The sequence below is a fragment of the Platalea leucorodia genome (assembly GCF_965183815.1).
Source record: "Platalea leucorodia genome assembly, chromosome: 4".
Classification (NCBI taxonomy): domain Eukaryota; kingdom Metazoa; phylum Chordata; class Aves; order Pelecaniformes; family Threskiornithidae; genus Platalea; species Platalea leucorodia.
In genome coordinates this window covers 23405764-23430097 of record NC_138826.1, presented here as the reverse complement: position 1 = coordinate 23430097, position 24334 = coordinate 23405764, and the positions used below count along the sequence as shown (strand labels likewise).

The window sequence follows — 24334 nt, the reverse complement described above, 5'->3', positions numbered from 1 at the left end:
CAATATGGGGAAGTGAAAGATCAACAAAGGTGAGAGAGACCAAAGTCACTAATCTATTTCTGTTTGTATGACGTTAACAAGTAACTTTGTGCTGCACTCCCCTAGCTCTGCTGTCAATCCAAGATGCTTTGAGATCATGTTTTCAGTGAATGCTCATGGAATTAATTAAATATTGAATTTCAGAGAGAATGTGGCTTTAGTCTCAGAGCCAGCTAGCTGCTCGAAGGAAGCAGGTTTTGCTCCCAGCCCCTCTCACTTGGCCATTTCTAAACAGTGTGAGTTTCAGCCGGTCCTATCTCCCAGGACAGGAAATCCCCTCAAGAAGCGTCCGCTGCATGATCTGGGGCACAAGCCTCCTCTTTGCTCCAGCCACCCTAAGACCAGGTGATACCTCCAGGACAGAAAAGCTGGGGTAGATGCTAAAACCCAAGCAGATGTCTGAAACCGCTGGTCGCACCGTAAGGAAAAGCAGCGCTAATGAAGGGGCCAGCTTGATTGATCTGGTTGGGGCAGAGAACAGGCGGGTTAAACGCTCCCAGGGAGCTTATCATCCAACAGCTAAGCAGTCCCGTGGCCTCACCTCTCCTGTACTCTGACTTCCCCCTGCTACTTCCATCCAAACAAGACTCAACAGGATGACTCCCACTCACCATTTTCCTCTTCTCCCCGAGAAATCCCTGCGTGCGTTAACAGCAGACTGCCCGATGCCAGGGTTAGCGCTCCTTTTAGGATGAGTTTCTCTTCCTGTTAAAAACTGAACTGTGGACCTGCAAAGAGGAAGAGACGATGGCATTTCTCTCAGGCTGACTCAGACAACCTGGCTGGGTCCCAGCACACCTGCTAGAGCCAGGTCCCTGACAGGGGCAGGGTCTGGCACGTGCCTGGGAAGCTGAGCTTCAGGGCACCAGGGACTCCACCTCCTCTGTCTGCCCCATAGCAAATAAAACTGCTGTTGGCTCCAAGAGCATGTTTAATATGTACCCCAGGCCAGCCTGAGGGGAATCCTACTTTTGCTTTCTAGGGCTTGCACCTCATCTGCCAGAAGACGTTCACTGGAAACACCAGGACAAAGTAGAGGATTTCTGCTGGCTTGATGCTGAGACCAACGAGCCTGCCTGGTCTGAGGCATCGTTCTGTGTCTGAAGTGTGCTGTACCACTGGCTACTCATATTTTTAAAAGACAAAGAATCTCCTCACAGACAATGCATATTCCCTTCAGCATTTCACACATGGTGACTGGATGGTCCTTAGCACCTTCTGCAAAATTAAGTCCTGTTTCTAGAAATAAGCAGAGAAAACGAGGACCGGCCATGTCACACAGCACTGGTGGCAGGCAATCAGTGTGGAAAGAGACATTAAGGGAACATGCTAGTCAAACAGAAGGGAAGATATAAGCCTGCAAAAGATCTTTACATATAAAATGGATAGATAGTGCACACAGTAAGAACCTATCTTGCTGCGATTGCAAATGTCTGTGTGTTTCTCTAACGGCTGTGACTACAGTTCATATTCCACCTTCTACTTTACTTCTATTTCCCACTTCAATTGGGCTGCATCATTTTTAATGTTTCAACACCATTTTGGACTGTAACTCTGTGTGTGACTGAAGGCTTCCTGTGCCTTCTAAAATGGGAAACAATGTCCACCTGGTGACTCGACTGTCAGCCTCCAGGCTCATTCCAGGGTCATACCATGCCATGATACTCTGGTGCAAGAGGCTGCATGTGGATTCTTATTCCTACTTCATCTCTGTTACTGCTTTGCCTTTGGGAGCAGCTGGGAGGAAATCCAGTCACCACAAACGTTTGAGTGGCTGTGACACACACAACAGGAAATGTTCTGGGTGGTGGGATATGCATGAACTGGTTACACATTTGGGAAAGAACACCGACATGATCCTTAGCAAGCAGGGTAGACATCAAGCAGAGGACAGAAAGACGAAGAAAAGCATTTTCGGCGCTGCCCAGCTACTGAGCATTTTGCTGCCACAGTGAGATTGTAGACCACAACTTTGCAGTAAGAAACATCTGCTTCACGCTCATCCTGCTGTCCTTTGCACAGGAGTTTCATATCCCAGGGTCTTTGGGACCTGCTGCTGAAGGCCATAGCCTGTAGTGTAGTAAATGAGCCTCCTCTTTTGAAGCCCACTTATGGACTAATTCCCTGAACCCTAATGTTTATCGCTGCAGATCTGCATCTCAGCCCACTAAAGCATGAGTGCAAAACATGAAGCACAATGATGTAGCCCCTTTGGCTGACCAACTTGTTCCTCTGCCCCACTTCCTAAATGGTCTCTTGACTGCAAAAGCCAAGACAAAGCTAAAGGCTCCAGGGAAATTCACTTCCTGCAGAAAGTAAATCCCACCCGGTATTAGCAGTAGACACAAACAACAGTTGGCAGAACAAGGAATGTATTAAGAAATTTCCTCCCCTTGAGGAAGTGGTAAATGCATGCATACAACAGAACGTGCAACTGAATTCACAGTCTAATGAATGCAGAGACTCGTTCTGGGCACAGGTACATTTGTGATTGCCCCCACACCCTCCTCTCCTCCCCCTCTTAAAAAATTATTTTAATTAGTGAAATGTAAAAGCACACAAAGACCAGAATACATATACACACCTCAGAGGGTCTGACATTTTTTTCTTTTTTCTTAAGAAACTTTCACACACTTAGAATTATTGACTGTTAAGCCCAGTCAGTACAGCAGAAATATTCTACATAGATCATTGGTTGAAATGCACAGTACAACAGTTGTGAGCACACTGTCACAAGAGACACCTGCATGAATGCTAACAAGTGTAGTAGATCCGTCAAACCACATTGCAAGCATCTGCAATGAACCAGGCTGGGGAAGATGGGAAATTACCAGAACATGGAACAGAGATGTTAAAGTACATGGGAAGCTGCTACAGTCACTTCTCTCCAGAGTCATTGCTTCCATTAGAGAGCCAGGAAACCTGAACCGCTGCTTGACACCTGAAACTTTCCTTCTGTTTCACAGGGATCAGTGTCACGCTTTTATTTCTACACCTGAGTCACTGCGATTTTGCTTGAACAGGGGCAAGGATGAGAAGTACAAATGCAGACCCCATCTAGCAGAGCTCACTTCCCCAGACCTGCGTGGTCAAACAGCTTGAGATCAGAGGTCTTGCCTGTAAAAAGGCCACAAAATTTGAAAAGAGGAACAAAACAGAGCTAAAAACAAACAAACAAACAAACCAACCCAGAAATAACATGGTTTTATACAGCCTGCAATAAAGCTATAGTCGACAGTACAGTATTGTTCACATGACACTTATTAAGGCTTTGACTACTGGTCTTCTACATGCACATTTTATATACATATAATCTTGTGTGTGTGTGTGTATAAATTACTTTATTTTTCTTGTTCTAAGCAGGAAAATATTTTCATGCATTTGCTTCTCCTAGTATTCACAATACTTGGACCACATCCTGTTCAAGGACTTCTGGAGGGGGTTGGGTCTACTTATTATCCATCTGGAAATGCCCTCATCTCCAGGAATGTCGTTGGTGCCTGACAGTGGCGCTGGCCCCACGCTTCTCCACAGTCATACACCAGAGAGGAGGTGTCACCCCAGAGCCTGACAGTATATTGGTTATGTAAACATAGTAATCCTTGGATTATAAATACTTTATTAAAGCTAACATACCTCAGCTTTTAGCTCATAATTGCCCATGAGTGCCTTAATGAAATATCATTCAGAATAAAGTCTTTTTTTTTCTTCCCATATCAACAGCTCAATTACAGTGGTTCTCCCAAAAGCACAGTTTCCCCCTACTTTTTCCCAAACAAGTGCCAAACTACCTGTTAATTCTGCAAGCCTGTGGCTTGGTAGCTTCCGTGTACATAAATAACTGCAACACAGAGCATGTCTGAGCCTTATAGCTCAAAGTGCTTAAGTCACCATCTCGCTTGCACCCCTGCCATGAAGGTAAGAGACTGGGCCACGGACCAGCGAGGAACAGCGAGGAAGCAGAAATCAGCAGGGCTCTTCCACTCCTAGTTCCATGCCTGGAGCTTGCACATGTCTGACAGGCTTCCAGAGCTCACCAGAGCTGATCTGTAGCATGTCCTGTGTCCCTCTGCCTCAGGGACACCCTGACTATCTCTGGCCCAGTGTTTCCTTCGGTGAGATGCTCCGGCTAGCTGATGTTGCAGAGCACTCCTAGGTTGCAGTGGGGAGCCCTGGGGAGAGCAGCTCAGCTGCGAAAAGGCAGGGCTCACAGGGAAGCGGTCCTAAGGAAATGAAGCAGCATAAAGAAGGCTGAGAAAGCAGATGGGTGGAGTGAGGAGGAGAGATTCCTTATTTAAGGCCTGGACTGCTGCCACGGCCCTCCGAGCTGCCTTGCCTAGTGGTGCAACTGGAGCACACTGTCAGCACTCCAGTTGCTAAGCTTTGTCACCATCACACAGTCATGCCTTGCATCTCACCACAGCACTTCCCTGTCAACCACCACCTTTCCCTTGGCCGCTACATCAAAGCACTCCCATTCAACATATACCATGAAAATTACTGCTAATCAGGCACTGGGCCCTTCTCGTTCACCGTGATCCAAGTAGCCAGCAGCCCTAAAGAGACTGTCCCTGTGCCCCTGCCTAGCTCTCAACCCACAATAACCAAGACAATAAATAGACGGGACAGGAGGAGTGATGGAGTTCCAGCCATCTGGTTGTTCACTTATTGCACAGAGTATTTTGGGCTGGTAGGGGAGAGTGGGCGGCTCCCAAAGTCCTTTGAGAAAATCCTGCTGGGTGACTGTCCACATCACCTGCTCCAGAAAATGTGTTCAGACAGCTCATGTGTACAGGATGCTTGGGAAACGTCACCTAGAAACAGGATACGCAAGAGATGAAGGCTTTTCTCAATTCAAGCTCAGTCTTCACTCAGCCCCATGGCAAGCTGTGCAAAATACAATGTTTGTGCCCTGGCAGGTATGATTAGAAGACAATTTTTGGTCCTGGGTATGTTAACAAGAAAGGGTCATGCTAATAATTGCAGAGGCAAACCTTTGAGAATGGATTTAGTTTTAGTTACAGAAAATACTGTACACTGCTTTTGGCCAGGTGCACAGAAGCTTTAAAAAAAAAAGACAAAGATCACAGTTAAATGTCTCAGTCTTCAGATGGGGAATATCTGTGAGGAGCAGTCAGACTACTTTCTCATGTGCAACGCATCCTGAAATTTGGTACTTATGTATTGGGCATGAAAGCCTTTCTTGTTGATGGTGTCGTCTGTATGGAATCGAATCATGATGGAGTCCCCTGCAGAGTAGATTTCTTCCAGAGGCTGCAGAAAAGGAAAGAAGACAGCACAGAGTGGTCAATTCTGCAGGCTAAATAACTGTCTGTGCTATGATGCTAGAGTGTAAGCTCATAGTGAAGACAGAGTAGCCAGTAAACACGAAGACTGAGCGCTCTGTACCTCCTGCTCTACTCTGACTTCCTGAGCATATTCCCCTGCTCTTTGCGTGCTTGCCTTTCATGTTTGAAGACTGATGCCAGTCCGCTCTACAATCCTAGTTCTTCCAGTTGTTTTTTCACAGGACTCCCTGGATATCTTGTTCCAATTCTTCTGAGTTTGCTCTAATTTGTCCTTATCTTATCAGGAAATGACAATCCAAACTGGACCCTGTTTGGCAGCTTAGGCTCTCCCAAGGTTCATTAGCAGCAAAATAACTTAGCCACTTATCTTACATGATAACTCTGGTTATCTCCCCCACTGTTGTGACCTGCTACAACCTCCCTGTGCTGCTCTGTAGGACCAACACTTTCCCAGCCATTCTCCATTTGTCAGTGTGCAGGTAGGTAGATTACTACCCTGCTGCCCTGAACTTCTTCACACCAAGCTGCTATGCCTTTGTTTATTTTCCAGACCATTTCCCCAGTTTACAAGGACTGCTTCCACACACCTTCTCCCCGGTTGTCTCTTTTTAAATTCGGTAAGAACTTTCTCCATTTCATTGCTGAAGTCCTAGAGAAATCAAGCATAGACCCTCTGATTTTAAATACCACACACCATTGCTCATGCTAACAGAGTCACTCCTGTTAATGGGGACACATAACAGTTTAGGAGACAGCATACCACCCTGGAGTCAACAAGCAGCTCTGCAAGTCCCTCCACCCTTCACCCATGCCATAGTATGGCCCCAACGTGACTTGGCTTCAAGCAGGAAGTGACTGGGGATGAAACTGGTCTTTGGAAGTTGTTTCCCATTTACACAACGCTTTTGTGGCAGGGCTGGGGCACAGCAGTGCAGCAGTCCCGTGCTCCTGCACATGGCCCTGGGCTAACAAGGGAAAGTCAGTTGGCAAGGTTTTCAGACCAAATCTGTGCATCAGATAAAATGGCTGTGATCTCTAGCAACAGGAGAAGCAGCAAAACCCAGACAACACAAGGCATTCTAATCACCAGTTTGTGAGAGCTGCCCCTGTCCTAAAAGGGCATGAGAGTACCCTTCCTCGCTACCTCCAGTTATGCCTATGAAATCCCCACCACCACGGCTTACCCCTGAGCCACAGAAGCGTCCCAGGCGGGGTGCAGTGCTGTCGTAACCATCATAAATCTCCATGTAGTCATACCCACAGTCGGCCTCCTCCTCGACCTCAAATGTCTGGAATATCAGCTCCACCCCATAACCATCTTCAGCTACAATCACCCATTCACAGTTGGTTTGACCTGGGTAGTTGTTGTCCCCAAACTGAGCATGAGAATATAGCTCCTTAGTTTGTACTTCAGCCTTTAAGAGCCCGCCACACTCTGGAGGAAGAAAAGGGCACAAAACATTGTCTCAAAGGCCTTACCTCATAACAAAGACTCACTATCCCACTTTTGGGCCAGCTGAGAGAAGACCTCCAGCTCGAAGTGCATGTACAACAGGGAAGGTAATTAACCACTGCACCAAACTACCATAAACCAGTGAATTCTCCAGTCATCCATGAATCCAATGACCCACATAGTGTAGAGAAGCTTGGTTCTTTTGGTACAGAACATGCATAGAAAGAGGCAACCTGTTAAAACCAGCAGGATAGGGTTCCTGCCACATTATACTCTGGAAAAATGTATTATTTTAGAAAGCAATTGCTTAAAGGAAGACTTAACATGTTCTTTGCACTTGTCCTATAGCTGAAATTCTGACCCAAAGTATTTTGCCAGCAGGAAGCTGAAGCACATTAAAAAACTGGGGACCAAAACAATCCTTTTCTGCCTGCACAATGCGCAACAGTGGCCCTGGGCTTGTGCAAAATGCGTGTGCTTGGCTGTAGGGAAACTGCACCAAATCAGGAAGACACCTCTTCACCAGTCTCTCATGCACTGCCATTCAAACCACGGTTCACCTGTTTACAGTGGCAGGGGTTTCAAAAAAGTGAACCTTGGTACAACAGGTTCACTTCTGGGTTGCCACAGATAAGAGGATAAAGCTGTGTCTGTCCACAGCACATCTCTGCTTCCACCACAATCAACCTAATATGGGCCTGTTCTGTGTGTGGGCCAATACACAGGCTAAGTTGCATCACCTCCTTTTCTGAAGGTTGATGAGGAACAGAAGGGGTTGCTGCTCAATGAAACACCTCCAATTTAAACAAAAGAACATGAGCAGGAACGTCTGACATCAAGAGACCTCTGAGCTGATAAGGAAGCTGGCATTTATGGTATGGTGCCAACAATGGTCTGGGAACTGGTTAGCACAATATACAACCACTTAAAATTCAGGCTAAGCTTATTTGGGAGAAAAGTGTGTCTGGTTTTGCCTGATAAAAAAATGCAGTGAGACTTGATGTCATCTTATCGCACTGGCGTATTGGCAGGCAACCAGCTTACCTGTGCTGTGCTTTGCCTGGAAACCTTTTCTTTGCACAGAAGCATCAGAGTAAAACCTGAGGAACATCTTGTTGGTAGAAGCCACTACAGGGTCTGGTTTCTTGCTGCCACAGAAGCGACCAAGGATAGGTGACTTGCTGTTGGGCCCATCATACATTTCTAAGTGGTCATAGGCACATTCTTGGTGCTGTTCAATCTCAAACTCATTGAAGGTCTACAGCAAGAATAAGGAGAATTAAGACAGACATTTGTAAATCTGCATATGCAATTTAGCAGAGGATGAAATGCCAAGTGAAACAGGTCAAATGGTATTTCTGTCCCACTCCTCCCACAAACTAAAATAGAATAGTGTTCTTTCAGACAAGAGTGATCTCAAGGTGGCAAAGCTCAGAAGTTGATATGAAAGTGCTGTGTAGCCTTAGCTTTGCTGCCTCACATGGGTGCATGACAATAGTTTTCACCTGCAAGCCTTATACACTCTTATTTTTCCTGCTGGCAACTCTGTCTAGCACACTGAATGGGCAGTTCTTCAATATTACTTCCATGGAGCACAGGCATTATTTCCCCTGGTGCATGGGCCATCTGCAGTTTTGGGCATGTCCTGCCATATGGATCAGGCCACGTTGTAAAATCGGCCTGATGCTTCTCCCTCAGAGAGGCTGGGGACTGGCCCTGCCACAACCTTATGCAGATATGGTCCTAACAGAGTGGCTCACAAGGAGGGGTAGGGGCAGGAGGGCATGTTATACCTTCTGGTAACAGAGGGAGCAATGCTCCACAGTTGTCATCTTCTGGAATCCACTCCAAGCTGCCTCCACCCCTGTCTCATGTCCCTCTGAGACCTTCTGCCCTTTTACAGGCCAGGGGCAAGCCTCCCGGGAGACCCTCCTCCAAGCACCCCACACAGAACCTATGGGGATCAACCTCCCACTCACACAGTGGCCAGGGAAAGTCACTTCAGCTGCTCACAATCCAGCCCGCTTCTCCCCTCGCACTCCCACTCACTGGTTACTCACCACTTTCACTCGGTGGCCAGGCGTTGCAGAGATGTCCCAGGTGCACTCTTTTCGGCTGGGGTACTTGTCAGGCCAGTTTGGACTGCTCATCGTTCCCTCTGCACCACTCAGCTTGTGTTCGCAACCAGCTTGAGAGGGGGAGATCATAAAATGGAGGCATTAACGTCCCACATGCTCCTCCTTGCCCATCAAGACCCTCAACAAGGCAGAAACAGGGAAGGCTTCAGTCACTGAACAGTATCTTTTAAGATTACTGCATAGTTCTGGTGGGTTTGTCCTCAGAAAGGCCTATACTTTTTTGAGATAACTTGGCAGCTGGTGAAATGGACCATCTTATTCCCCTGGGCCTCATTAACCTCATTCACCTTCTCACTCCCAAACATATTCTACTGCTGCTCCATCTTGTCCGCCCTGCTCCCAGTGACATGGTCTCCAACCCCTCCACCATCTTGACACTGGTGCTGTCTCAGACTTGAGTTGTTTGTTTTACTGACTTGGAAAGCTGAATCAGCCCACGGAGAGATCAGACAAGGACCAGAGACAACACGCAGAAAGGCCACAGCAGCACACAGCACTGGTGAGGGTAAAGGAAGAGAGGTATTTTTGGCAGCAGTAAATGATTACATCAGCTCAGCCTGTCTCTTCTGACTCAACCCAATAATTAAATGAAGCAGCAGTGACTAGTCTAATGGTGATGTCCCACAGCTGCTCCTTTCACTAGCCCAGCTTCTTGTCCCCCACCCTGTCCAACCCCATGGCCATATGGAGGGCCAGACTGGGGAACAGATCCAGCTGAAAACAAGCCCTCTTCTTCCTTTTCCTAGGTAGTTTTTCAGCTAGCTGGGGCTTTTTCAGTTCCCCAGCATGGTACACGGTACAAACACCCTTCCAACACTAGGCAGGAGGCACCCTGGCTCAAACCGTGTTTGAGACACCTTGTCTTTCCTGAGGGCAGGGAGTGGGGACCTTACCTTCTTTACAATCGTGGCCATTTTCATGCAGCATGAAGCCATTTCTGCACTGGCATATGTAGCTCCCAAAGGTGTTGATACATTCGTGCTGGCAACCACCATTGTCTTTGGAGCATTCGTCTTTGTCTGGGCAGGATCAAACCGACAAACACGGAGTTGCCATTGAGAAACACACTACCGCAGCTACCAGCTGGGAGACCAATACCCAGACAGGCAGATACCAGTGCAAACCTCCAACCTCTGCTGCTGGATTAGTCCAGTCAGCTTTTTAGCCCAGATACAATTCTCTTCAATTGTCTTTCATTCCATAAAATGCATCACAAATTTGTTTTATTATATAATGTAGGTTTTGAATGATTAAAGACTCCTATCTAAAAGAAACCTATAGCAACGTCTCATTATTTTAGAATAGGGTCCAGGAAAAATATCACATAAATTCACCAACCTAGATGAAAAACATCCACTGGCCACTCTTTATATTTTCAAGTTCCTACATGCTCTGAGGAGCCTCCATCTTTAAATATCTCTGTCCAAGAGCACAAGCAGCCAGGAGGAGAAGAGGATCTAAGGTAAGAGCTGCCCTCTGAAGCTGAAATATGTCCAAGTGGATTTTCACTCCTGTATTCAGGACTATGCATTCCTGAATCTCACTGTTCTGAGTATAGGATCTGCTCCCAGTTTCCAGTCCAATTTAATTTAAAAGCAGTTTATCTCTACTTTTTCTTGGGCCAATGCTTTCCCTGGACCTCATTAACCTCATCTGTGTCCTCACTCCTAAAAGTATTTCTAGATAAAACGTATCCCACTTCACCCTTCCTCTTGTTAGATTTAATAAGCCAAACCCCTAGCCCCGATTCTACTCTGCAACTGTCTTAATTCAAGGTCATTTTGCCTGATAATCTTTCTCAAAAATAATAATATTCCTTAATCTCTGCTGAAAACACAGAATGGAACTGACTTTCCACTTCCATACAATGTACAGTTAACCTCTGGAACGGCCTGCTAACAAGGTGCATCGCTGACACCAAGAGCTATGAAGGATTCAGAACAGAGGATTAGAAACTTCCACTAGCATGCACTGCTTTGATGGGAAGGATTGCTATAGAAAATTTACAGAAGTTTTCTGTAACTCTCCTAGTTTCAGAGGAAAAAGCTATTCTCTAACGATGCCAGGGACAGAAATAACTTTCAGGATCAGGTTCCCCATTGCTTCCTGCCATGGAAGGACTGGAGGCATTGACAGAATCCATGCATCTTGATGATGCCACGCAATGATACCGGACCATACACTGCACTGAGAAACCAAGATGAAAGGTGACACAGCACAGAGCAAACATGCTTTTTAGATGTAACTAACCATGTCGGGCTCTGCCTGATTTGACAGGAGGTTGAAGAAAATTCACCAAAACCAAGAGGTTCAGTCAGAGGAGACAGCTAAGCAAGTAAAAGAATACAGCCACGTACCAGAGAAGTAGTGAACTTTAAAGCCTTTCTTGGAGACCGTGTTGTCTGATTTGAACTCCAGTCTCATGTTGTTGCCATAGGATGTGATTACTTCAGGCTTCTCTGAGCCACAGAATTTGCCATGCAGCTTGGAGTCAGAAGCCAACCCACTACGAACCTCAACATAGTCATATTTACAGACCTGTCAAGAGACAAGGAGATTTCTCAGGTCCATGGACTTGGAATAGAGGATTTCAGAGGAAGGGAACAGAGGCTTGACTGAGAGGGAACAGAAACAGCCTTATACTCAAATACACTCCTAATTTCCCCAAATTCTCCTCTGTCAGTGTTCTCACCCCCTTCCCTGGATGCCCTGGTCTTAAAGCATGGGTGTGTTTATCAGAATAGCAAAGGTTCAGTTTAATTCAGCTAAAATAATTACTCCCACCTTACCCAAGAGCGTGACAGTGTTGAATGAACTTCAGCAGCCTGCTGATTTAAGGAAGAGCCACTGCTCCCATTTACAGTGGGGAAAGTGAGACCTGAATGCTGTGTTCAAATTCCACCCTGCCCTTGGCAGGGCAGAGGACAGACTCTTTTACTGGTTGTTTTGTTTACCCTTGAAGAACTCTACTTAATTGTTCATTTCCAATTATTTTCCTGCAAAGGCAACTCTGGGAAAGGGGGGGATGTGACACCTATTAGGGATGGAAAACACCTACAATTATGCAAAACTGGTAGAGAAAAGAAGCCCGTTTATAACAGAACAGCTTTAATCCTTCCACTCCATAGAGAAAGCAGATCTGGACTTTAAGGAGAACAATCACTGTTATTGGCTTATTATATCAAGGGCGGGGAAACAACCAGAAGCTCCGCCAGTAAGACAGTCTCCTCTTCCTTGTACCCCAAGGATTTATCCAGTTCTGAGTTAGCCAATAGTCACACCTCTGAGATGCAGGGACTGGTTACGTACATCATTGCCTTCCAGCTCAAACACTTCGAACTGCAGAGAGATCCGGTACTGGGCTGGAGCTACCACCTGCCAGACGCAGTTTTTGTTAGTAGGATATTCCTTGGGCCATCCAGGGCTAGTAATGGTCCCATTGAGCTTGGTGATGAAGCCCCCACAGGCAGCTGGAGAGGCAATAAATGAACACAAGTTTTACTTGGTTCTGTTCAGACACACAGATTGGGCCACACTGTTAACTATGAAATGAATCAGATCCTGGTTCGTGGCACATTTCGAATCCCAGCCTCCAGAACAGGTTTAAAATGGTGGGAGCTGCAAAGAAGACAGAAACCTCACCTGCTATAAATCACCAGTGAAACACACACAGCCAGGCTATGGCCCCGAGAGCCACTTAAACCATGTAAGATTGATCTGCTTTTTCCTCCATAGTCTTGGGCTTACTGTGGATCTGTTGACTTGACTTGCACAATACATACATGATAAAGGCCAGCTTGGTAAATTCACGCACACTCAGTCCTACAAACCTTATTATTTCAAGTTTATCAGTAATGGAATAATTAGAAGGTAACAGAATCCTAGGGAAGACACCCCTGTCAACTCTTCAGTGGCTTATTACATGTGGACTACATCTTCTCTAGAGAAAGTTGAAGACAAAGCCAAAGACTTGGCTCTATTATCCCATTTTCTTTAAAAATTTAGGACATCTCATCTTCATCCTCTTGTGGGAGGGCATGGCTTTTACCTCAAAGGAATCAACCTCAGTTTGCTCTTTTGCTGCAAAATTCTATTTGCAATGAAGCAATTTTTTTCTTGCTGTTTCTTGGGAGTAATGAGACACGGCCACATCTTCAAAACCCACAGGGATAAAAGCTTCCTGCATCTTGTTCCCAGCATCATTTTGCATTAAGAGAACTAACCCAAGGGAGCAGCTTCAATACAAAAAGTGTAGCAAGCAAGTGCGTTTGGAGAAACAAAAGCAATTTACTGTGATGTGCATCACTACAATTTCAAAGACTATCCTTCCTGTATTGCCCACAAAGGAAGTTTAAAATAGGAAGTTAAGAGTGAAGTTCAAAAAATGCTTGCCAAGTTATACCAACTGGCTTGCTCAAAATTGCAAGAAATTATTTAAACAAATAAAGTAAAACTTCCTAACGCCTTTTGCACCATGCACCTAACTCTGCCCTCACCAAGTCGACAGCAGCCTTCCCCAAACAGTTTAATAAAAGCAGAAGTCAGGGCAAACCGGGTGACTTTGAGAGCACCACTCACAGTGTGTGGAGCTCCCTACGCATCTCAGCTGAAAGGCAGAGCTACGAGACAAGAACAATGGGTGGATTCTCACCACACCAACAGCTGTATTGTTGGTGGGAGCAAACACTTGTTGCAAGAGATTAACTGTATAAATAGAAAGCCGAAAGAAACAGTTTCTATCAAAGACATGGTTTTTTTTCCCCCATAACAGAAGAAGGGAAATGACTCCTCAGTATGGAGAATGTCTGTTTTGCATGCAGGCAAAACATTAATATTTTATTCTACAAAAGAAATTTCTTTAAAAAAATAATAAATTCAGCCTTAGATTGAAATACTTTTGGGCCATTCAACAGTTAGGTTGTAATGCCCACCCTCCCTTATGCTGCACCATGGGAGATCTGGTCTGAACAGGGATCTCTGGGCATGAAGAACAACTGGTTTTAGAGATGTTTAGCAGTAGAGAATCAGAGTATTTTCACTTTTTCCAACCAAAACTTGTTTTTCATGAAAAATGTTGACAAAAATAATTTTTTTCAGGTGGGGTAAGAAAAACAGAAACAAAGAGGATGTAGGGGCAAGGAGAATCATCTCCAAGATTGTTCAATTTCATTATTAGCTGTAGTACCCATCCTATAGATAGATGCCTCAATCTGTAGGTTACTCACCTTCACAGCTTTTTTTATCAGCTGTCAACTCATAGCCAGGCTCACAGGTGCATTTATAACTGCCCAGTGTGTTCTCACAGTGCTGCTCACACCCACCATTGTCCGGCAGAGAACATTCATCCATCTCTGTCAGGAGAAAACCAGAACAAGTTACGCTTCCCTGACCACCCAAACCCCATCATATTCCTCATGCAACACTTCTGGACGGAAGGACCAGAGCACTAGCTGATGAGCCGAGCCCACGGAGCGGGCACTGCAGCGAACCTGACAAGTGTTAAAGCACTCCTACCACCAAAACCATAAAGGATTATAATTACTGTTACTAGTCAAGAGTGCCTTTCCTAGACAGGAGCAGGACAATATGCTCTCCTGTAAAGACTTCACTGCATTTTGTTCTCATTTGCCCCTGTTTTTTTGCTTTGTTTTGTTTTTTAAATTCCTCATGCCCTTGAGTGACTTGAGCTACCAGGAACCAGCCCATTATGGTGCCCACAGTACTGGAGCTGCAGGAGGCCATAACCCACTAAATGGAGTGCAGCAAAGGAGCTGGGAGGAGATGCAAGTAGGTCTTCCTTTTCATAGACACATGAAGTCTTGCTACTCTAGACTTTGAAGCCAGGTTCTTCCAATCACATCCCAATAACCTGAACTGACATTTTAATATATGGATAGCCAGAGGTACTGGCTTCTCACCCTGACCCCTGATTCCATGTGCATCCCTTAATTTATTAACATGGTTTTATTAACATGGTTGTTATGGGTTGGCCTCAGCTAGCAGCCACACTCACACCCAGCTGCTTGCTCACTCCCCGGCCCCCCACTCCAGTGGAATGGGGGAGAAAATAGGAAGAACAGGAGCGAGAAAGCTCCTGGGTTGAGACAGGGAAATTACCCACCAATTACTGTTGTGGGCAAACCAGACTCAACTTTGGGGAATTTAAGTTAATTTATTGCCAATTAATATAAATATTTGAGTACTGATTTGGGTATTGGGAAACAAAAACTGAAAAAAAAAAAAGAAACAAATGATAAAGCATTTGGGGAAAACTTAGGGAACTTAGGGAAAACACCTTTCCACCCCCCTTTCCCAGGCTCAACTTCACTCCAGACTCCTCTCCCCCTGCCTTGTATCACCACAGCTTACACTCAGTCCCTTCATCAAAGCCACGAGCATGCAAAGGCAGGAGGGGATGGGGAGCTACAGTCAGTACATGACTCTGCTGCTCTTTCCTTCTCATACTTGCCCCCTGCTCCAGCATGGGTCCTCCATGGCCTGCAGGGAATATCTGATCTGCCATGAAGCACCTTCACCTCCTCTGACCTCGGTGTTACCTCTGCTGTTTTGCACTTTTTGTTCCCTCCTCCTCTCTCTCCCCATCATTTCTGACCTTTCTTAAACATGGTTTCACAGAGGCACCACCAGCTCAGCTGATGGGCTCAGCTGTGTCCTGTGGTGGGTCCACTGCAGAGCCAGCTTCAACCATCTGTCTGGCATGGGGCAGCCCCTGCAGCCTCCCAGTGCCAACGCCTTGACACCTACACCCAATATAACACTCCAGTAACAGTTACTGCTATGTAGATCAAATGGGAACAGTCTTGACTAGATGATCATTGTAGGTCCCTTCCAACTGAAATATTCTATTCTATTGATAACACTGTCTTCCTGCAAAGCCTTCCCATAGTCAGGAACCCCCCACTGCAACAGCTCCTGTCCAAGCATTTTATTTTCTGGTTGCTGTTTGTGGATTTATTATGAAGAAAGTAGAGTATTTCTTTGCTGCTCTATGCTTGGGTACAAGTTCAATAGCTTCTAATCTGGCTGTTAAAGCGCAGCCTCTCTTTTCTGTCAAGGGCGTAACTCCTACGATCATCAACTCCCCTGTGATCAGCCTTTACCATGGGAGGGACATCTTCTGACTATGGGCAGGTATATTTTGCAAAGTATTGTCTTTCCTCTAACGTTTGCCATGAAGAAGAAAGGTACAATAATGTGAGTGCAAGACAGCGCATCACTACTAACACTTCAATAAAATAGGCTTCAGTGATACAAACGATTTGTTACCAAAATGAAGATAAGTAATAAAGAATAATCCTAGAGCTTTCCCTTGAGATATACGTGATGGGATGGACATGAGGTAATTGCTCTTCATATCTTCCTGACATTGTCTCTTGGCAGTGACAGGTTAACAGTTCAACTCAATGATCTTAAGGGTCTTTTCCAACCTTAACGATTCTATGATTCTATGAGACCAATGACTTGCCCTCTCTGAGCTGTCTTACACTCTCTGAGCTGTTTGCAGGTTTATTTTCTCTGAAAAGTTAGAAGTTACCACTGCCAGTTCTCACAAAGCATAATATTCAGTTCCCTCCTTAACTCTGGTTTCTTTTAAGCTGAGTTATTTTCTTTCAATGTTGTAAGACATGTAACTGAAGCTCTATTCCTTTCATAATTCATTAAGGCAAAGCTAACCCATTACTCAATCAGCTGCGGGTGGTAGTCTGAAGAGTGCCTGCAGAGCCATCTAATTCGTTCATTTACTTTGTTCATGGAGTGGCTGGTAGTCACAATCCCTCTGGATATGGAGGTAAAGGCTGCAGACTTCAGAGTCCAGCTTGAAACTCCACATGTAGCCTGCAGGTATGTCTACCCAGCTTTTGCAAACTGACATCAACTCTGTCCATAATGAAAGCTGGCTAGAAGTTGTGTAGCTATGGCCACTGTGGTGCTTCGTCCAAGCAAATACACTTTGTGCCTCAGCTGGGCTTACTGGCATGGACTTAACAACTCCCTAACCATCCACAAGCTACACAGCTTCTGGTTCAAACATGTGAAGTCTGAGCAGACACTGCAAGATCTAGTCTGCCAGCAAAAACTCCACAGACAACACCTGTGTCTGCAATTGTACTAGCAGTGCATGCTTATGCATTTTTTTTACATAAAAAAGAAATACATTTATTTCTGACTATCTGTATCACAAAGAAAGCATCCCAGGTTCAGGTGCGCAACTTTCTGCCCTTACAAACTTGCAGGAGAACCTCGGATTCTACAGAATGACTTGCTGCAGGCCAAGAAGTCTCCATGTAGTGCTAATGCCTAGAAGATATCTCTGCCACAGTCAGCCTGCACTATCAGCTCCTGAAAGAAGCCAAAGTGTCTTTAGGAAGAAGTATTCTCTGTGTCTTTATGGAATCTGAGAAATTTAAACAAGGAAGTCTAGGCACTGTGAGAGTTGTTCAGGGACTGGAATTAAACATCACAGTATTTGCCAGTGATCTTGCAATCACCCTTTGTCACGGTCTGTTTGGTTCTCTCAAATTTGCAGGACAATGCACTCTGTGAACTAAACTTTATTTAACTAATTCTTTTTTTGTGCATAAGTGCATGGATTAAGAATTACGGGTTATAAGTTATGAAACTTTATGACTTCAATGGTGAATAAGTGAATTCATGTGACAGACTAGTCTGAGCAAAGGGGATTGAGCCCTGCCGTGTTTGTTTGTTGTATTTCTTAATGAGTTCATGAAATAAAGTTTAATTCACAGAGCTCATTGTCCTGTAATTTGAGAGATCCAAATGGACCATGACACCTTTAATGCATGACAGAAGTTAAAGTAGAAATAAATAAAGGATTTATGCAATCCAAATATTGGCATTGCAGCTATTATTCTGTACAGCTGTCACTGAACCTAAGAGAAACTATTTACCTCACAGCAGCTCTGCAGGTATTTTCTCAAGTGGTTAGTTATTTGGTTCTTGCCTCTATCAAGTCACTAGGATGCTGGGAAAGGACCGTGGCTTGAGTTCAGCTCTTAAGAATTTTAGTCTTCATTCGCATCTTCCTGAAGAGGATCTCAGTTTAGGAACATGCTTGTCTCCTAAAGCACTCCAAAATTTTCCCTGGGATTCTACTTGCAATCAAATTTACTCTCCCTCCTGAAGTTTCTTTTGGAATAGAACTTAAGCAGAGAGTTGTTTTTAACACTCTTTGTACAGTACTAGTACCTTCTTTGAAAACGTCAGTGTCCCCTGGCATGGATAAATGGAGGTCGTATTCTGTCCAGCTGTGCAACACAAGGTGTTACTGCCTGTCCTGGTACTGGCCCAGTAAGCTTTCTTTCTGTCTTAATCAGGGAGGTGGTGTTCATGCCTCAGCATCAAACCCCTCTAGACTCTCAAAGAAATTTGTATATAAACTTGATATTGTCTAACAGCTCTTAACTACAAGTAGATACAATGGTAACTGATCACTTTGGGATGGCAGTAAGTTAAGGCATGAATGGTCCCCAGCTTTGACCTTGAGAGGTACTAGATCACATACCTTTAAAGAAATTTGCTGCAAAGCCTGCTTTATTGATGGTTGCATCAGACGCAAACTTCATCCATACTTTATTTGAGCTGGATTTGATATCTTCTGGCTTCTCGTAGCCACAGAAGTGACCAATCAGTGGGCTATATTCAGTGAGGCCATCTCGGATCTCCAGGTAGTCATAAGAACATGCGTCGTGCCACTCAATCTGCAATGGGAAAAGGGTGTGAGCCTGTAGCTCACTAGTGAGTGCTCTGAGTCAGGCTAGCTAACCAGTTAAACTTTGGCCACAGATCAGCTTCCAAAGGAGCATCCCAGACAACTGGTCACAACTAAGCACTTGCCTCATGGCTGCCACTGAACAATCCTGCAGTTGAAATTGGATTCAAGCCCAGGCACATCTCAGTTCTACTGCTATTTCACGGCTACCCTCTGGTGAAACCTGGTCCCTGACTATCTACAAGCTGCTTTTCCATGAGAAGCTATAAGGAACAGAGCAGAACAAACAAAAAGGTTCAAGGAATAGCTGTGGGGTCACAGACAGGAGGTAGTGGTGTCAGCCCTTTCCAGGATAAGCATACTAAGTGTGCACAAGCCACAGGAGCCTATGGGCTAGACAGGATTTAGGTACCAACCCAGGTCCTGCCCACTCCTGTCTGTGACTTATACATCAGTAGTCAGAAACAGATCATTGGGCACATGGCTAAGAGTGTAAGACACCCTATAACCAGTAGGAGAAAACCTTTCCTGAGCTCTTCAAAGCCTGTCTGCCATCTGCGAACATGATGTTTCTCTGGAGAGTCACAAACATCCTGCAACCTGACAAGTCCAAATGACACCAACAGAAGTTTTTGCCTGGATTGTGACCATACAATTTCATTTGACCAGAGTGAAAATTTAAGGACTCATGAGTCCCTACTTAACTTCATCAGCAATTTTGTGCCCCTTCTAATTCCTTCTGTCTAGAGTAACAGGTTTTGAAAACTCATATTTAAAACTTGGCTTCAAAATCTCTGAGCAAACTTCTGGTGAGGAGAAATTATGTTCTAAAGCATTCAAAAGAAATTTATTATTATTATTATTATTATTATATTTACATCACTTCCTTCTTAATTTTAAATTATCTACAGAGGCAAAATAATATCTGTAATATAATATACAATGACATTTCTCACCTCAAAGGCTTGGAATGTGATTCCTATATGAAAGCCCTCAGAAACTGTGATCTTCCAGATGCACTCTTTGGAAGGTCTGTAGTCATCTGGGTAATTGGGAGACTGAATCTGGCCAGCATCTTTGTGAATTTCTCCACCACAAATAGCTTCATAAAAAACAAACAGCAAAACCACGAGATTGCAGGTTTTTCCTTAAGTAAAGCCTGCTACATACATAGCCTTCTCCCTCATTCACATCTGTATCAGTACTGCTTGTGCTGCAAAGGCAACACACAAGTCATGGAAGTTCTTACAAATCTAACATTTTGTCTTAGTGACAGTGTCTCCCATCTTGCTGTGTCAACATCCTTAGAAGGTGAACTCACTGGTACAGAGAATTTTTATGGATTTGTGTGTTTCACACTCCTGGTCACCTTCATAACTGCTTAAAACCTGCTACCAGCACTAAGGACCAAGAAAAGTTGGCAAAAAAACTCCAAATAAAAAAATGTTGCAAATCTAATCCAGCCACACGATGGCAATATTAACAAGCATGAGTTGAGCTGTTCACCAGGAGACCATCAGGCTGACTGCTGTGCATGAAAAATTAAGTTTTGTGCTAAATGTAAGAATGAGTAAGTTTAAAGACCAAGAACAGAAAATTTAATGGAAAATCTAGTTTAATACAAAACTAGCAGAGAACTCAAAGACAATAGCAGTTTGGCATAATTATCTGCAAGACTACGTAACAAATGAAAGTAAGATTACAGGCTAAAACCTGTGTTACCCCATGATGCAAGACACACATGTCTAAAGAAGGCATATGAATGTTTTGGCTGCGTTTAAAATCAATCAAACAAAAAGCACTGACAGTAGGTACAAGAGAGATAGCACTGCAATGACAGTTGCAAGACATCAACTGTCTTCACACTTGGGGTCTCCCCAGAACGCGCTGCATCAGCAATTCAGATGTGGGTCTCCCTATAGTGTCCTGGAAATTGCTTGCATTGGGTAACATTGTCTTGGGTTTGCCTTGTAAGCTGCTAATGCTTAACTGCGACCTAGTTAAAAGCACTGTTTCACTACTGCACCGCTAACTTCTTTTTTAAAGAATCAGTGCTAAGGCACCACCAAATAGTTGCACCCAGAATTCACAGACCACAATTTAGATTGTAGTTTGAGTTCACATATTCAGAGCTACAAGTGGTGCTAGAGAGAACCTCTGAGGGACCCTTTAGAGAACTGTCTCCCGCACCTAACAGAAAGAGGACTACAAGAGCAGAGAACTGACAATTTCTTTTAACAGCCATAAAACTGTCAGCCAGCAAACAGTATTTTCTCTATCCACTGCATTGGTTCACATGGAAATTCAGTTGAGCAGCTAAGTATACTGGAAGAGCTTTACTGCAAAATGGAAAGAACATCTGCTGATAGAGCCTGAGAAGGCAGTAACAATGACAAATCTGGGGCTGCCAGCAGTGCTGTAGGGCAAAACCGCCAGCATCTTCCCATCTTGAATCTCATAAAAGAAAAGGAACAATATGATTGAACTATGAGGACACTTTCACTACATTAACTGTCATTTAGTATCAAGTAACTCTCCCATCATGTGGCTACATGCTTCTGCCTCTTCCCTCTCATCTGCTGAAAACTTTAGGGCCAAGACCTAGTGGAATTCAAACCCCAAAATCCGTCCTCACCCAGAGAGCTCCCAGCAAAGTTCAGATGCATGAGCAATTACACGCACTCACTAAAGCAGAGGACAGAGAAGCAGTGGTAAAACCCACTTTGGCTTTTTAGTATGTGAGGGAGAAGAGTTCAAAAGAAAAAGAGGAACTAACAGCAACACAGAGAGCTTTTGGACAAAAATTGAATAGAAATGAAACATTTAAGGGCAATCCCTCCTGGAAATAAAAATTACCCTTATTGCCTAGACACAGAAGTCACAAAACAGCTTAGCAAGATACCTGACAACAGAGGAAAGAAACAAGCCATTACCAGAGCTTGCATCAGAGGGAAACAGGGATTAAGGAAGACTTTTGGAAACTCTCCCATTTCAGCAAATAAATTATGGAGAGAGATGGAGATAATCTCACTACCTGCTGCTCTGACAAGAGGAAGCTGAGCTAAGAAAAGAACTATACAATGGGCCATCACTGTTTGTGTGGTACAAGCTGGCTTCCACCAGTCATACTATGTGCTGGCTCTCAGGCTTAGCAATAGGTTTCATACCTTTCCAATGGGAAGTTTCTTGCAGGAAAGGGTTACGTAAAAAGCCAGAGCCTTGAAGAGGCAGGAAAATATGAACAGTCAGAGGGATGCAAAGTTTGACCACTAGATGCACATTCCACTTTCATTTGCTCTCCTCAAAAGTCAAGTGAAGCAATTATTGCTCATGTTTACTGAACCTTTAGGGGTCACTTATTAATCAACAGGAAATAAGGAAAATTATCAAGAGAAAAGAAAGTTTTTCAAACTGACTTTGGCATGTAGCCAATGTAAAATTTTTTTTCTTTCATTTAGCAATATGACGCATGATGCTATATTAACATGCATGATGAAGAACAGAGAAGTTGCTTCCCAAAAACATTCCTCAGCTTGTTTTGTTTTTTTTTTTTCTCTTTCTTTTAAAGTTGGAGCAGATATCACTGGGAATAACACACTGTAAGAATTAAGCTGACTAGCCCACCAAAGCAATAAGCCAAAATAAAACAGTCTATTAGAGACACACTAGTTTGATCACTTCTAATTTCAGCAAGCTACCATAAAAGGGGTGTTACAAACCACATGGTCCAGGCAACAGCTGCTTCTCAGGAGAGACATAAAAAGAAAAAAATATCAAGCAAGCTACCTCTGTCTCTGGGGCAATGATTCCTGCAGAAACCAGATATTTCTCCTGTGAAACAGATTTGTTAGCCCCACACTGTTGTGAAATCCTCATATGCTTTATTTGCACTTTCCCAACAGTCCCGTGTTTTTTCCACTTCCCTCTGTTAGTATCATTATTCATGAGTATATTGGACACTTGGGCACTGGGCTTCCAGTGTCATGCTTGTTCCTGTGGCTGTAGAAAGAAGATGATGCAACGTCGGTACCAATACAGTCAACCTCAGTACTGTTGACAACACTAGTACTTCTAAGAAAATGCCTGTTGCCCAGAGAACAGTGAAGGATTTTGATACATATTAGAAACATTATTGTAAAAAAAAACCCAAAAAAACGCATATATGGAGAAGGGATGTTACTGATTTGTTAGTGACTTTGGTAGTATTGCTCCTCCTCTGAAGTGGTTTCAGCATCTCAGTGCCATGCAAGTTTCCAAAGTACCTGACATGCAGAAGATCTGACACACTAATTTCTGATCTTCTGTAAGTAAAACATACAAGGAAGAAAGCAAAGAACAATCTTTGCATTTGAGAAAAAAAACAAAAACACAACAACAAAATAAGCTGCATTAAGTGATATAAAAATATATGATCCAAAACAGAACTTTGCCTGTTAAATTACTGGAAGGAACTCCTGCTACACCCAGCACTGCTGCTTGCAGGGGCTGGTTAGGGCAAATAGAACCTGGCCTATAAACGGAAGCTGTTGCTCTGCGCTGCCATCCTGTCGCCCCCCCAAAAATGTGATGATCTAGTTGGAAGATCCATGCCTTGTCTCCTGAAACAGCCTGCAAAATCTGCCAATTCCCATAAATATAAGAGCAGGGGCTGTGTGTAGCCACACGGTGAAGCAGAACTCCTACTGATCCCATAAACCCCTGCATCCTGTCCCGGCTGCTCCGTGCGATGCGACAGACTTCTAGCGAAAGGCTGTACCTTCATAGACCACAAAGAAGCCTTTGCCCAGGATGTTGCTGCTGCTCCGGAACTCGATCCACAGCCTGCTGTCTGTGGAGATTACTGGTTCAGGGATCTTGTCGCCACAAAATCTACCTAGAAGGCAGGAAAGAGATGATCAAGATCTCCTGGCTGACGGGCAGCACAGCGTAGCAGGCACCTGTGGCTCCAGGAAGCAAAGAGTCTGTGGTTAAAGGAGCTGTGCTTGTGTAAAACACCCTTTCAGTCCCACCACTTGTGCTTTTGAATGAGTTTCTGTTCCCCCCCTCCCCCCCATTAATTCATATTCTCTTCAATTATTAAATTAATAAAGGTTTTCTTCAGCTTGGAGCAGAATCCAGTAGTCAGAGATGCAGCTTCTATAGCCCTGGTAAATTCAAAAGGGCTCTTGTTTTGATCACATAATTGGGCAAATGAGCTGCAAGGGTGGGGAACCATCCCCTGTCCTTCAAGAGATGCTACATTAGGGTACGTCTTTTCCACCTGCTAGACCCCAGACACTTCTTCAGCATTTTGCACCCAAGAGCAAATTGTCCACGTCAAACTGAGAGTGGGATGTGGCCATGCTGATGAGAAAACAACCGTTATCTTATCCTCTGCTCTCACCTCTTCCCAGTTAAGCCTCTGCAGTCATTCAATCTCTTTCAAGAGAAAGAGACCAAGAGCCTTTTTACTCCATGGTTCACCCAGCTCTGAGCTCTCTGGCATGCACCAGCACTGGTAAATACTCGAATCTTGCCAGCAAGGATGAATCCTGAAACAGAATAGCTGCAGATGGCACCTGCAGCCCAAACAACCTCAACAACCCTAATTTGGTGCTCCTCTACCTGTTCCAGCCAGAAGCTCCTCACAGAAACAGAGCAAGCA

The 24334-nt window shown here is 44.4% G+C and overlaps 1 protein-coding gene across 1 annotated transcript in view; it reads right to left on the bottom strand.

Annotated features, from left to right (window-relative positions):
• Positions 1 to 5178: 5178 nt before the first annotated feature.
• Positions 5179 to 24334, bottom strand: part of TLL2 (tolloid like 2) — a gene marked incomplete at both ends in the record, with an annotated part of 97680 nt that continues 78524 nt past the window's right edge. Inside the window, 11 exons of the mRNA XM_082308375.1 lie at positions 5179 to 5313; positions 6533 to 6783; positions 7846 to 8059; positions 8862 to 8989; positions 9833 to 9958; positions 11297 to 11477; positions 12249 to 12409; positions 14165 to 14290; positions 18484 to 18679; positions 19647 to 19792; positions 23447 to 23559. Coding sequence (XP_082164501.1) covers positions 5179 to 5313; positions 6533 to 6783; positions 7846 to 8059; positions 8862 to 8989; positions 9833 to 9958; positions 11297 to 11477; positions 12249 to 12409; positions 14165 to 14290; positions 18484 to 18679; positions 19647 to 19792; positions 23447 to 23559 — 1777 coding nt within the window. The remainder of the gene's footprint in view (positions 5314 to 6532; positions 6784 to 7845; positions 8060 to 8861; positions 8990 to 9832; positions 9959 to 11296; positions 11478 to 12248; positions 12410 to 14164; positions 14291 to 18483; positions 18680 to 19646; positions 19793 to 23446; positions 23560 to 24334) is intronic.